Source organism: Cenococcum geophilum (genome assembly GCF_001692895.1).
Source record: "Cenococcum geophilum 1.58 unplaced genomic scaffold K441scaffold_68, whole genome shotgun sequence".
NCBI lineage: Eukaryota > Fungi > Ascomycota > Dothideomycetes > Gloniales > Gloniaceae > Cenococcum > Cenococcum geophilum.
Window position 1 is genome coordinate 901,112 of NW_027137626.1, and position 14,139 is coordinate 915,250.

At 46.0% G+C, this 14,139-nt stretch overlaps 3 protein-coding genes across 3 annotated transcripts; all 3 read right to left on the bottom strand.

Moving 5' to 3' along the window:
• Positions 1-1,336: 1,336 nt before the first annotated feature.
• K441DRAFT_314001 (uncharacterized protein) lies at positions 1,337-1,910 on the bottom strand. The gene has a single exon (XM_067641124.1). The coding sequence runs from the start codon at positions 1,791-1,793 to the stop codon at positions 1,476-1,478; it is 318 nt and encodes a 105-aa protein (XP_067497959.1). The 5' UTR covers positions 1,794-1,910; the 3' UTR covers positions 1,337-1,475.
• A 118-nt stretch (positions 1,911-2,028) lies between these two features.
• K441DRAFT_588661 (uncharacterized protein) lies at positions 2,029-2,991 on the bottom strand (the record flags this gene model as incomplete). The annotated part of the gene is made up of 1 exon (XM_067644720.1): positions 2,029-2,991. The coding sequence occupies one exon, from the start codon at positions 2,989-2,991 to the stop codon at positions 2,029-2,031; it is 963 nt and encodes a 320-aa protein (XP_067497960.1).
• A 5,511-nt stretch (positions 2,992-8,502) lies between these two features.
• On the bottom strand, positions 8,503-10,623 carry K441DRAFT_646913 (uncharacterized protein). Its single transcript, XM_067646836.1, has 3 exons — positions 10,484-10,623; positions 10,368-10,427; positions 8,503-10,312 (listed from the first exon to the last, which is right to left on the bottom strand). The coding sequence occupies exon 3, from the start codon at positions 10,160-10,162 to the stop codon at positions 8,873-8,875; it is 1,290 nt and encodes a 429-aa protein (XP_067497961.1). The 5' UTR covers positions 10,163-10,312; positions 10,368-10,427; positions 10,484-10,623; the 3' UTR covers positions 8,503-8,872.
• Positions 10,624-14,139: the final 3,516 nt, after the last annotated feature.

Here is a 14,139-nt window from a genome sequence, read left to right on the forward strand (position 1 = left end):
CGTGTCCTAGATTTTTTTTCTCTCCTAGCGATTTTTCATGCTAACGAGACGCCATTTTCAGCTTGGGCGAGGATAAGGCGTTTCAGGGAAGGCAGGCAAGACAAAGAAGGCAGGTAAGGCGGGGTGCTGTGCGGTGTTGCTAGGTTCTAGATTCGTCTCGTGAAGGTCGCCATACTCGCCATGCATGAATTGCAAGGGAGCAAGCTCCCAACATTGGAGATGTGCAATGAGCAGTCTAGCGCGGCAGCGGTGGTGTTTGCGCCAGCTGCACTGGCCTTATGTATGTCCCCTTACATATATGCAGCTGGCGGCGAGCGACGTGCTAGGGATTGCTGTGGAGCTCTCACTCGAGCTACCGTGCCGCACGAGCGGTCAGTTCTACTAGTTAGTTAGTAGTTGTAAAGGCAGTTGTAAAAGCAAAGCTGCAGCGTCCTTCTATCAGATAATCCGACAAATTATTTTAATCAAACACCCACAAATGGCTTCTCCGTGCAAGTCCGCAGCCAAGCTAGGGACGGTCGAAAGAAAACAGGCTGGCCTGTCCCCAATCTACAATATCCTTCTGCACGTTCTATTCCCGGGGCCAAATAAAGCTACCAGAAGCTCGCTTGGCCGCTTCTTCTGCGCCAAACTGCCGTTTTGAGGTGTTCTACGTTCCCGCCAATACAGCCCAGACCCCTCTGCGGCCTCGTCCCGCAAAACCGCAGCGAATCAGCACGTCGCGGCCTCGACTCCTCCCGTCGGACAGACCTCCTGGCTCGCCCAACAGGGCTCCCGCATGCAGGGTCCCTCACCCGCTTGGCCAGAGGCGAGACATGCAAGTCAGAAGCAAAGCAGGCGAGCAGGCAGGAATATGCACGCCAGAGATGGCCGCGTGGATGCGGGGCTGCTTGCAGTGGCCGGGGAAGAGAAAGGGTAGACGGCGAAGGCCCAGTGTTGCGCGTGCGCCGTTGCGCGGCCGCTATGTCCGGGATGGGATTCGTGGGATTGGGCAAGTGTGGTGTTGGGGTGTTTGGCTGGACAAGGCGTTGAGACTACGGCTGGGAAATGAGGGATTGAAGCAGGACATGACGGGCTGGAATGCAGTGCTGGGTGGTAGTTAGTGGTGAAGGAGCATGTTTGTGGTGGGAGAAGCACGGCTGCTTGGTGGCAAAACTTGGCGGCTCGGGAATGCAGTGAAAAACAGAGCGTGTTCATGATTTCGTCATAGATCACAAGAGACGGGACGTTGAGAGAATAGGGGTTTGCAGATCAATAACTTCGAAGCGGCCTGGACCATTCTGGTCTTTTCGATCATTCGAAGACTACGACCTAAACGCGAGGAGTGCAACAGTAACCTCACGTTTCCTCTAGGTTACTTTGTCAAATTTCTCCTACTCTTCCTCAAGCCCTTTTACGAGAACCGAAAGCAAGTGCAGAGCGTATGCGCCTTCAACAAAAGGGCGGGGTATCCATGTTGCTCATAATCCCATCCATCATCTCCTAATCCCTTGATGCAGCCACCCCGAGTAATTCAAACCAATCACACTGAAACGCCCAGCGCAGAAGTTGGAGAATCCAGAATAGTTTGCCGACGGACAAAGTAAAACCAGTCCAACTTCGTTCGCCAGCTCGGATGAGAATAAAGAGGCGTGTAAATCGCGTAGGACCGTCGTGGCAACCCCGAAAAAGAAAAAAGAGTAACCCACAAATACAATGGTTGAAGAGATTTCCGCCCTTGTTGCATGCTGTGACTTAAACCTCCCGTAAGATAAAAAAAAAACGCCGTTCCCCCATTGTAGCCATGACGGCATGCGTCTATTGCGTGCTTACGGCCGTTTGTTTCGTAAAATAAATAGGAAAACAAAATAGAGGAAAATCGTGGCCAAGGAACGCCCGCCACCCCAAAATCGACTTTTGCAGCAAAAATCTGAGGGGACAGTTGTGTAGCTTGTGAGAAGGAAATCCCGCTTGGGGAATTAATAGACGGAGAAGAGTCCGCGTACCAATTACGCAAGACGTTTAATACCTGTTGAGAAAATTGTCTGACTACGTCTCGAATTTACGTTTCTCGCCGCTCGCGGCGATTGCTAGAGCATCGAGACCGTACGCAGAACCGGCCAGACGGTAGTGCTGGCTGACTGCATATTGCGTCGGGTCGGGGTAAGGTGATCGGTGGGAGTACTCTTGGGAGAAGTTGTCCACTGGCTGAACAGCCGGGGCCATTCCGTAGCTCGACGCTGGGCTGAGTGGGAAATTCGGGTCCATTAATGTAGAGGAGAGTGAGGGCATTGTTGACTGGAGGGGGATGGGTTTAGGCCGCTTGAGCGGCTGCGGCTGCTTAAGCTTTTTGGCCCGATCTTCGGTGCCTTTTGCTGCATTTCGGCCGCTCTGATGGGTTCTTCGATGCTGCTCCATATTATCCTTGCGTGTGAATGCCTTGTTGCACTCTGGACAGAACGCGTCCTTCTTCCCAGTGTGCTTCTTTGCATGCCGCGCAGCGTGGCCAGATGTGGTGAAATAGTCACTGCAGTTGTACTGCTTAGCCACGGGACATGGGTAGCTGTTCTTTTTCGATCTTTGGTTGGCGGGCGGTGCAGTTCGGCTTTCTAAGGTTTGTGGTCTGAAGTAAGCAGCCTGAGACGCAGAGGTGTGATAAGGCAGGGGGCCGGCGTTCGGCGGCACAGGCGAGTAGGCTGAGCTGGGCTCCTTCTGAGGCGGAAAGAAGGCGGAGCGCGAGGAGAAAACGGGCGACGCCATGTGTTGGGATGGCGGCAGACCCTCAAAGCTGAAATCTGGGGTAGTGGGCGAAGGGGTCTGCATGGCGGCAGAGTCTGAAGAGTCACTGCGGACTAGCTGGGGCGTCTGCGGGGATCCGACAGGCGAAGAGGCGTAACTGGAGGTTCGTGAACGCAAAGATGGGGGTATCGAAGGCAGTCGGACAGCGTTGGGCGCCTCCTCGTTCTCATTTAGCAATGAAATTCGACGGCCGGAAGAGTTCTTGCCGTCCATGGTTCTTGGTGGTACGAATCAAAACGAGCGCCAATCAGTGGAATCTGGCGCGAGGAGAGTTGGCGCGGTGTTGGTGTGTGGATACAATGTAATACTCTCTCAAGCAATGCAACGGCCCAGCACGGGTTGAGGGCGTGGTGAGGGCGTGGTGGGGTATGCAAGAGGGCTGAAGGCGACGCTCTTGTAGGCGGCGCGGAAGGGAGGGGCGACGGAGGGAGCAGATGACAGCTCTGAGAGGAGATGAGGGCAAGTTACGCCAGTGGAGTGTAATGGTGATGGGGAAGTGCTTTGGGCAAGCGGGTGGTCGAGGTCATAAAAGGCGCTGAGGTTTGGTGGACTTGCTGGCGGCGGGACATGATGGAAGCTTTATGACTAGGTGGGCTGGGCAGGGACAAGGAGCTGGCAGTTTGACCAGCAGCAGGGTTAGGGACCAGGTAGCAGATGCGAAATGCGAAATTCCATCCTGCGCGTCCGCCCTAAAATCGCATGCCATGCGCCCCCGGACATCGCTAGCGTTAGTTGCTCCAATATCGCCTCGGGTGGGCTTGATGGAGGCTTGATGGGCTTGGACAGGCCTGGACAGGCTTGGTTGGCTTTGTCTTGGCCTGCCTGCCTGCCTGCCTTCCTGCCCGCCTGCCTGCCACCTGCCCCGAGTTGCACGTCAAGCCACCGGTGGCGCCAGAGCACGATCGTCGTGCCTAGCCCTCTCAGGCAAAGAGAGGAGCCCGCCTGGCACCAAGTTAGGGAGCAAAGCAAACCGATGCGCGCCTTCATCTGCGAGTTAACCCGGACCCTCGGAGCGTCTCTCCGGCCCAGTCATCGAGATCCAGCTTACAGAGTGCTGTTCGCGCCGTGAATAGAAACGTCAATGTTGCATCGATACTTCAAGGTGTTGATGAAAATTAAGCCTTTTTCTTCCTCGGACCTGCCCACCCCCTTCCATGCCAAACGTTAGCAATCGGTGGGCAGTGGGTAAATCCGACGACGCTAGCTAAGTGCATCGATCGATCGATCGATCACAATCCTCACTCAGGCAATCTTGCGACCTCCGATCTTTTGCACCTGCCCTTTGGCTGTCCCCTCTGAAAAGCTCACGCGCACAGATTCCCGCTTCGTTTGCAACTAGTGATAGACAAGATACGGGAACGGCACAAGAAAGTGCAAAGGACGACTATCACCACTACGCACGACACTCATACCCCGTTATGTTTGCACCACAAAACAGGCTCTTGCACCAGCTCTCACAGCAGCAGTAAGACTTGGTGCTGCTAGGACCCCATTCAATAATCTCAAAACATCAAGCTCTTCGCGCAGCACTAGAGGCTTGAGGATGTTTCTCGAAAAATACATGATTATCGAGCGGTGCTACGGCTGCAGGCACGTCAGGGTCCCGTTGGCTGTTGGCCTTGCTGGTGCCTCCCAAGCTGGTCGGCGCTTTGACTTTACCGGGCATGTTGGGCTGAGTGAGCTCCAGGGTGGCTCCCCAGGGATGCGAAAGAGAGTGAGCGACATCCGACTGCGGCACAACGTTGACACAGCGTTGATGTAATGCCGCGAGCCCTGCAGGGCACCAACAGCAAGGGTCTAGCCGCGCAGCTAACCGTGGTGGTCTAGCGTTGGGCCCACGCCCATAACATCCTATAGGTCTAACGCTGTGGAAATCTAGATCCCCCCGCCAAATTCCCGATCACTTCTCAGAATCAAACGCTCCGCAGCGTCACAGCCCGGGCCCTTCCCACGAGCCACACTAGCACCTCAGCACAACCCTCTGCTCCGTCGCGTTTCCATTTTAACAAGCTCGCAACAAGGTCTCTTCCCACTTTCTACCTTTTCCACCTTCCATCTTTCGATACATTTCCATCCTCGGCCACCGAAAGATCTCTCATCGTGACCGCAATTCCTGGGATCTGCGCTCCCGCAGCCCGTCTTGTTAAGGGGAAATTGATGAGATCGAAAGTGACTTAGTAAATTGTTGTTTGCGTGTACTGCCTGCCAGCCTCCAGCGCGTGCCACTCCTCCGACACCAGTAATTAGTCTGCAGCACAAAACCAGCCTTCAGCTCCCGATATTTTGCTTTAGAGAGTGTCAAAGCGTTTCATGCAGGGCATGTCCGCATGGCCGTCCCTATAGCCGTCTATTTGATACTTTCGGGTGGCTGTGGGTGAGCCCTCAATGACGTGAGTGGTCCTCCTATCAAGTGCTTGGGGGTTTCCACCGAGATTGTAGCTGCACATTTCCTAATCGAGCACTCAACGAGAGCCGGTGTCATGTCCCGAGGCTCTTCCCGCCCTTTCACTAGTGCACTAACGAACCAGGATACATTCCAGATTCTCGACCGGCCCACTGCTTGGATAATCGACTGGTTCCCCTTGAGTCGTGTTTGCCGTCATCGACTCGGACTCAAGTTTTCTCCACCAGAAACCTGAAATTTCTCAGGAGGTTTTTGTCGGGGGTTTTCTGACAGCTCATCATTACTCTATCGCGTATTTATCTGCAGGACCGAACTCGGCACGTGGGTTCGCTTTGGTGCAGCCCTGGATCTTGCGCATAAGCAGGATAACACGCGGCAGGGCGCGACGAAACACCTCCAATCTGAAGTCACCACGCGTTTTACGACAGCGACTCATGATCTCCATCAACATCACTCCGAGGATGTCGTACTTTGAGGCATTATTTTCTAAATCCTTTTGAAGTGGATTAATTTGCCTCACTGTTGCTGCATGATTCGGAGGATAACTCGTACTTGTTTTCGCTATACTATATCTGGTAATAAACCGCCATTTGGGTGCAACTATATTTTTCCCTATTAGGGCTAGTACACAAAATTGGATCCATCAAAGTCCACAAGTACAATATATTTGGACCTTGGGCTACGTATTGATGCTCAGAAATGCATTCTCAGACGAGGTGACCCCTATATGCAATATACGGTCGTCGTAGATCCCATCGAGACCCTTTCCTCGCTTCGTCCTACCAGTCCTAGAGGCGCTTCGTCTGGGAGACACCCTGAGTGATTTTGAGAGGATTACAGAATCCTTCCGCTGCAATGTGTCAGCCTAGAAGAGCCTTATCACACAGGTTATTCTGCAGGGTATCAACACTGCAGAGCAACTTCCAGCACAACCTTCTACCTTATCTTGCATGCGAAGCCACCAGGTTAGTAAGTCCAGCAAGTCTAGACCCTTTGATGCGAACATCCTGTAAGAAGTTAGCTCACAGCCTGCTCGCTTGGGTGCATTCAAGCCCCTCTATCAACCATACCACTGCATACCCCTCCAGATCGGCAATGCGTCTGCGCAGGCGATCTAATTATAGGGTCTCCCGATGCGGTTCCTTCACCTTACTCTCTTAATCACGTGCCCCATCACCAAAATCAAGATGAAGCTCTACGATTGCATGNAATCAACCAAATCCATCAAATAAACGCAGTCATAGAGCCTGATCTACCCGATAAAGTTATTATTACCTCCATGTGAAATACAAAGCTGAACCTTCGCGATAAACGTCCGTATACACGACTTTTCTCGTATCTGATTTTCGGATTTGGGCTCATCACCTTATAGATCCGTGCGATCCTACTGGTGGCAGAAAACTTGGCTCGTGCAACTCATGTTAGCCGAGGATTCGACAGGGATACTTGCCATAATAACTCACCACTAGCTCTTTTGGTTCTATGTCTTCATTGGTCAAGGCAAAGGCATTTAGTGCAATAAGGACGTGTTCGGGATTCATTTCATGCCCAAAGCAAGCTCCGACTTGCATGTAATCTTTACTAACACTGACCTAATCTCAATTCATACTGCTCTTAGTTGCTCACTTAGAGCAACTCACATACAAAATCTTTCGAGCTTTACGTGAAGCGTATGCTTACCACGGCTGTATGCCCGCACCCCCGGGGAATCGCGGAAGCCACTCCAGCTTGGAGAGCTACCCCAGCCATGCTTCTTTGATGCTTTTGCGATGCATTGACCAACAGCTCTCCACTAACTTGTACTGTGGTGTTAAGGGTAAGTTTTGGGCCAAGCCGCTAAATACGCTAAAGCGCTATGTTATTTATTAAATAGTGTTTAAATTACCTAATCTACATCTATTTTATATGGTCTCTTTCTGCAGTAATTATATTTAGACAGTGTTAATGTATTAAATTAATTAACTCGTTAAGCTGTTTATCCCTTGACACGGCAATTTGGGTCCTCATGTTATCGATAAGAATCGACCAATCGGAAAATCTGGGTTAATATAAATATCCAATTGAATCCAATCATCAATATAAGCGAACTTGGCAAAGGACCCTGCCGTGTCAAGGGATAGCATACGCCACGAAAGGTAAGACTAGCGGCTTGGCCCAAAACTTACCCTTGACACCACAGTAACAGCTTCCAGCTGACATGACCCCGCACCCTGCCTTTTCGATGACCACCCTTTATGTCAGATTCCGAGTGAGTAATGTTCTCCTGAAATGGTTCAGCTACATTCTAATTCCCTGCGCACCGAGTATCCTTGTTCAGATCGTAAAGGGTTTCCTCGGGTGTGTCCCTTTTCCGAGGAACGCAGGTCAACCGGACCAGTGCGAACCGACTTTTCCCAAGTGAAGTCACAACCCCTTCACGATACCGACCCGTTGGAACGGCAAAGAGCTCAACACTTCAAGAGAACACCGAATGCGTCTTCATCTACTCCAGTCGTGCTTGAGCTGTGCATCCATGTTCTCTCCAAACACGTCGGGAATAGGGACCTTTTAGCCAAATATTGACGCTAGAGCCACCTCCTAGTGCATAGCCGCGCGTGTGGTCCGGGCCGGGTTTCTCGACAATATCTACCCCATTAAAATAAGAGATTCTATAGAGTTTATATAAGTAATGCACACAGTAGAGGTAGATCTACGGCCTTATTAAGCTAGTAAAAAGAGAAAAGTAAAATACGGCTTTTAATCACGAATAGACCAATATATAATTGTTAGACTATTAGATTTGCCTCATTAAGCTCTATGTCTCTATAGTATTAAGGTTTTTTTAATAAAAGTTATAAATTAAAAGTTATGACGTGAGCGACGGGTTATGACGGTCAGTATCAAACTGCGCACGGACGAAATTTGTTAGGAACCGTCACAACTATGCCGACCGTCATAACCCACGTTAGAGAAAATATACCTTAGTATAGCATTACCTGGACCTCACAATGGGTTGGGTAATACCCACTGGTTTTCGGTCAGACGGCGAGTCCTCTACTAGGCCACACCTTAGTCATGCTCCCTTTGCGGCTGAAACCGCTTCGCTTTGTAGGGCTGATGCCTTTCGTAGGTCTCAGCTACACGTCGATCCTCTTCAGGTTGCATCCTGCAGGGTCTGTCATTTGCTAGAAAATTTATCAACCAAACATCATTCGCCTTACGAAGGGCGGTATGTAGCACTGAGCAATCAAACATGTTGCTGAAAGCCACATTAGGGTAGCCATCGGAGAAAAGACTGAACGCGGTTCCACCCGCCTTCCAAAAATTCTCCAACCCCCCATGTCATCGCATTATCCACCGACGTTAGCCACTGTAGGACTAAGAGAGGTACATGGAACTTGTTAGGAAATCGGAGAAATCGCAGAAATATGATAACAAGCTCTCCACGCCGCTCAGTGATTGGGCCGTTCAGAATTTAGCACATGCTATTTAATTATATCTTGACGGAAGGATTGGCTTCTACACTCATACTTTCCAATTGTTTGAACAGAGCTCAAGTTAAACAAGTTTCCTAACCAGAACACTTGGAATCGCCCCAAGATATGCGTGGCAATTTAGGCATAATAAAAACAGAACAGGTCCATCTAGCAAAATGAGCAGTGTTGGAATCACGGGAACTGTTACTATCATTGCCTGTATATACACTGCTATCTATTTCGTAGCTTGCTTTCGTCCCGGCCTTTTGGGTGTTCCCGGCCCAGAGAAAGAAGTATCCGGGGTTACATCTTGTGGATCAGCAATGCTTGACTGACTATTATCCCCCGCTGGACGAGAAGTCGACTCAACATTTGATCGCGAGAGATGGTGACTTTCCAAGTCTTGCGAAAGTCCGAATTCCTCTGGAAGCAGGGGCACTTCGAAGTTGAAATCAGATGGTAGTTCGTCAAGGACTGAGCGGATCCTATCCAAATGCGTTGGCATCCATATATCATAGACATTCTTAGTGAACCGGTACGCCCTCCATTTCTCTTCTCCCCCCATCGTGAAGCTAAAATCGTGGATCAAATGACGGTAGAAAGTGGTGTTCGGCCCCTCGATTACAGGGTAGTGGCCGTAGATCCTCACCGTCCGATGATCGTGTGAAATGGAGAAGGCTAGGATTTCCCGGTGTAACTCTTGTTCGCGGTTTACGAGCCGGAAAAGCTCGACGATAGCCCTGACTGCAAGGGTCATGCTGTGAGCATTCTGTCGGTCTGCCACGTCCAGTGCTGCAGCACCGCACTTTACTTCGCACGTTAGGAATGGAAAGTACATGTAATACGTGGCCATAAAGAAGGACATGTCCATGACGCCGCCTAAAACGGGTTTTATCTTGGAAAGTTGATCTTCCGTGAACGCAGTTCGCTTGAACCCCACAGCATAGTCAGGCTGTGGGCGAGGCCCAAGCACGGGAATGGAATTATTCCAGCCTTCGTTGACACTTTCGATTAAACACTTGAGATGTTTGGCGCCACGGATGGCAAAGGACTGAGCGGAAGGAACAATTAACCGAGAGATGTCTTGGATAACCTTAGCTTTGTTCCTGTTTTGTATCATTCCGCAAGTATCCTCGAAAAAATCGTCATGGAACATGGAATCCTCAGGAACTGTTTGTTTCATCTCCAGCAGACTTCGGCAAAGGTCCATACTTTCCTTCGTGGCGCCCTTTTCGTTTTCTCCCACGTATCTGCCCATATAGCTCCCTTTGGTTCCAAGTACAACTTCGTAACGCGCATCCTGGTATGGCGCACTCTTTTCTTCCCTCGACTTTTGGTCGCTGGATGTGGTAGAGCTAGCCGTGAGGGAACCCGGCTCCGATCGTTTGCGGCGAAGGAAAGACGTCGACTTCCTCCTTGCAAGCAGATAACTCACTATGTCGCCCGGCTCAAAGTATTCCTTAGGCCAAGTTTGTTTCCTTCGCCAATAATCGATAGGATTAGTTGGCGTTATGCCGTTGTACATTGGCACCTCTCGACCAGTTAGTCTCTTAGCAGTAAAATGTGCAGTAGATGTCCGCAGTTGCTTTCAGAGAGGCGCGGTTAAGGAGTTGTCGAGTGGGTTTCCAACTTCACGCGATCGCTTTCGATTTTCGGATTGTACAGTCAACTGGCTCTACAGAAGCTTAGCTTGAGTTGGCTGTATCGCGTAGCGGAACAAAGTTGTATACCTCTTTGTGCGAAATCTTGGGTCTCTGCGCTTCCGCTTTGCTGATGCCTTGAGGATGTCCCTATTGACAAGTCAGCGGTGAGCATTTGGTTGAGTAGAATCAGGAAAAGGGTGCACTTTGATCTTTTCGTATAGACCGTTGTCGCCTATCCTCCTCGGTGGCTAGCTTTTCGATCACGGGCCATGTCGATTAGCAGTTGGAGGGGAGAAGATATCTTATGTTGTCGCTATATTCAAAGCTAGAGGTAGGATCCGGTTGACGAGTAGAGTTGCTAACCTATCCCTTAACCCGCTGGTTTTGGCACTACGTTATCGATAAGGATCCAGCCAATAAGAGGCTCTCGTTCGAGCCTTTGTGATGAGAACTACAATAACCTAAGGATATTCAAATTACCGATTTCGTATATATCTAGCTATCTAGGCCTAGTCCTTAGAGTTAAGCTTTAAGAAATGCTCGTTCCAACACTACACATGTAACGGAACCTTATAGTAAGAACTACGATGGGTCCTGTTATTGGGCTAGGTGTATAGGAAATGCAAGTATAATAGTCAACAAGTAATAACAACTGGTGGAGTGGTTGCCCAATAGATTAACTCTAATTATATTCTAAGAATTACTACAAGAAAGGAACTATCTAGGTAGGGACTAAGGGTCCTTAAATACACAACCGTACTCCTATGAAATCCTTCTTATACGTAATGTACGTGTGCTCTATCTGCTCTATTGCGGATTATATAGATCCCACAGATTATATAGATTACCCCACGTAACCTTAGTTACTATTCCTCGTTATATAGTTCTACCGGCTCTATCCTAAACTATGCCTAAATTAACCAACTAGCTTCTTCTAACTCCTCTCCTAGTAGTTATAACATTGTACTTAAAGCGTCCATAACACCATCTCCCTTCTCTTTATCTTTGTCCTTAAAGATTCCTAATATCTCTAAGTTATTTATTAGAGGTGTAATATCCATCTAATTAATTTAGTTAATATCGTTGCTTATTATACCTAAAGCAATTTCTTCCTCTTTAACTACCCGTTATGCTCGTACTATTACTGCAATATTATCTCTTAGTAAGATTATACCGTCTCCATATTCTCGCTGTTTGAAAAAGGGGTTAGTTTATATTACGCTAGTAAACCCATCTTCGTAACAACCGTCCTCTTATTTAGAGTGCACTAAAGTAAATATTTATTTATTTTATAACGTTCGCTCCGTCTCTAATGCTAAATATATATAACCTATTACTCTTAATAGTCGTCTAGTTCCCTAATTAATTTATCTTAGGGTTTTATATTTAATCTGCTGCTACGCGGCTAGATAATAAACTGTCTGTTACTCTAGCAAAACTACGCCGTTCTCGTAACGCAGAACGGGAGGCTGCTAATGCTTAGCAACGGGCTCTCAAGTCTCGTCTTGCGGCGTCCGCTTAGTTAATCCGTCTTAAGAAGGTCCGTAAGAAGGTTCGTTCTAAGGAGTAGAAACTTATAAAATAGGGTTTATAGGAACTTGGCGATAAAAGAACGGATTCTCTTCTAATAGAGAAGGAAATAGATCTAAGTAGCTCAGTAACTGCTCTTCTTAGATCCCCCTTAGGTGACTTATTCTTTAGCGATTCTTCTTTATTAATACTACCTAACCTAATCTCTTCTAATACTCCTATACCTTTTCTATAGCATTCTTTAAATTTTCTAGTAGCTCCTAGGTAGTCTTAATATAGCCTATCTACTTAACCTCGTACTATATTTTATCGTTAACGTCCTTATAACTAACGATCTTTAAAACTTACTATTTGTCTTCCTCTTATCCTCTATATATATCTGCTTCGTAAACCAGTGGCTTAATATTCCTATATACTGGCTCTAGTATTACAATATACTATATAGGGTAAATCTTTATCTTGGCTAGTAGGTTTAACTTAAACGTAACTAGTAAAATTCTTTACTTAATTTCAAAAGGTCCTAGTCTAACGTAGTTTAACTTCTTACTTAGTTGTTAACTCTTGAAATTTTTATATAGTAGCTATACTTTATCTCCTTTCTTAAAATCTAGTCCCTTAGATCTCTTAGCGTTATAGTACCTTTTTATTCTCTCTTATACTTTCTTTGCTAATTTTATAAGGTTTATATAAAGATTTATTAACGTCTTTATTCTTTCTTTAGCTATGCTACTTATTCTCTTTACTTATTATAGTAATAACAATATTCTCAGCTTATATCCATAATTTGCCTTAAATAGTAATGTGCCTATTCCTTCTTAAGGTATTATATTATATGCAAACTATATAACTGGTAATAGCGATACCTAATTATTCTGTGTATAATTAATATAATATTTTAGATACTGCTCTAGCGTCTAATTTAATCTTTCCGTTTAACCGTCTGTCTATAGATAATATGCGGTAGAAGTTACTGCTTAAACTCCTTACTCCGCTAAGAATACCTCCTAGAATATTGCTATGAATCTTAGATCTCTATCTAATATAATCTTACTTAGTACTCTATATCTTATAAACACTTCTTTAACATAGATTCTAGCAATATCTTCCGCTAAGATTTCTTCCGTGTATACTATAAAGTATCCCTACTTTATAAGCTTATCTACTATTACTAAGATTATATTATAATCTTATCTAGTAATAGGATCTCTTAACTTTAGTAACTTAATAATAAAGTCCTATAATATAACCTCCTATAGTCTTTCTAGTATTTTAATAGGTTATAGCCCTCTATATAGCTTATGCCTTATTAGTTTATTTCTTTAGCAATCTAAATACTCCTTTATAACCTTTCTAGCTATTCTCTAGATTCTATTAATAATATACTCCTCTTAGAGTCTTAACACTAAGCCTATAGCTCTATTATGTCCTTAAGTTAATCCCTTATAGAACTCTTCTATGAATTGCTCTGCTATACTTCTTAAGATATACTTCGCTTCTTAATTTTCGTATATATCCGTCTGTAGATCTTCTAGCTATACTTTTAGAATCCTTTGTGCCTAAAAGCTCTCTAGTATTTTATAGACTTTTTCTAGTTTCTTATCTTCCTAAGTCGCTATAATCTTTAGATAATTATACCTAATTAATCTATCTATATCCTTTTGTAGTAAAGCCCCTAATAGCTTCCTGTTATTTTATAGTTTAGCTTTACGGCTTAAAGTATCTACCCGCGTATTGTCTATACCCTTAGTATACTAAATCTTAAAATAGTATTCTGCAAGTATCTCTACCCATCTAACCTATCTTTAGTTAAGTTCTTTAGTTATTAGAAACCCCGTTAGGTTCTTATAATCCATTTTAACTATAAATGGTTTTTCTATGCCTTATAAGAACGCTCTCTATTCCTTTAATGCTATAACTATACCTAATAACTCCTTATTATAAATGTTATAGTTTAACTCTAGTGGTGTCATTTTCCAACTATAGTATACTACTAGGTGCTATCTATCTTAATGCCTTTATATAAAGTACGCCCCTAGTATATAATCTAATATATCCGTTTCTATAACTATCTTTAACCCTAGTTAATAGATCTTAAGAACTAGCTCCTAGGTAAATAACTCTTTAACTTTTTTAAAGAGTTCTCTTTATTCCTCTCCCTATGCCTATAATTCTTCTTTCTTTATTAATCGCGTAAGTGGCTTAATATCCTTTAAACATTGCGCTATAAACCTTCTACAGTAATTATAAAATCCTAAAAATAATCTTAACTGCGTAACGTTCTCTAGTTCTTGCCAATTTACTATAGCCTCGATCTTCTTTAGATCTATAT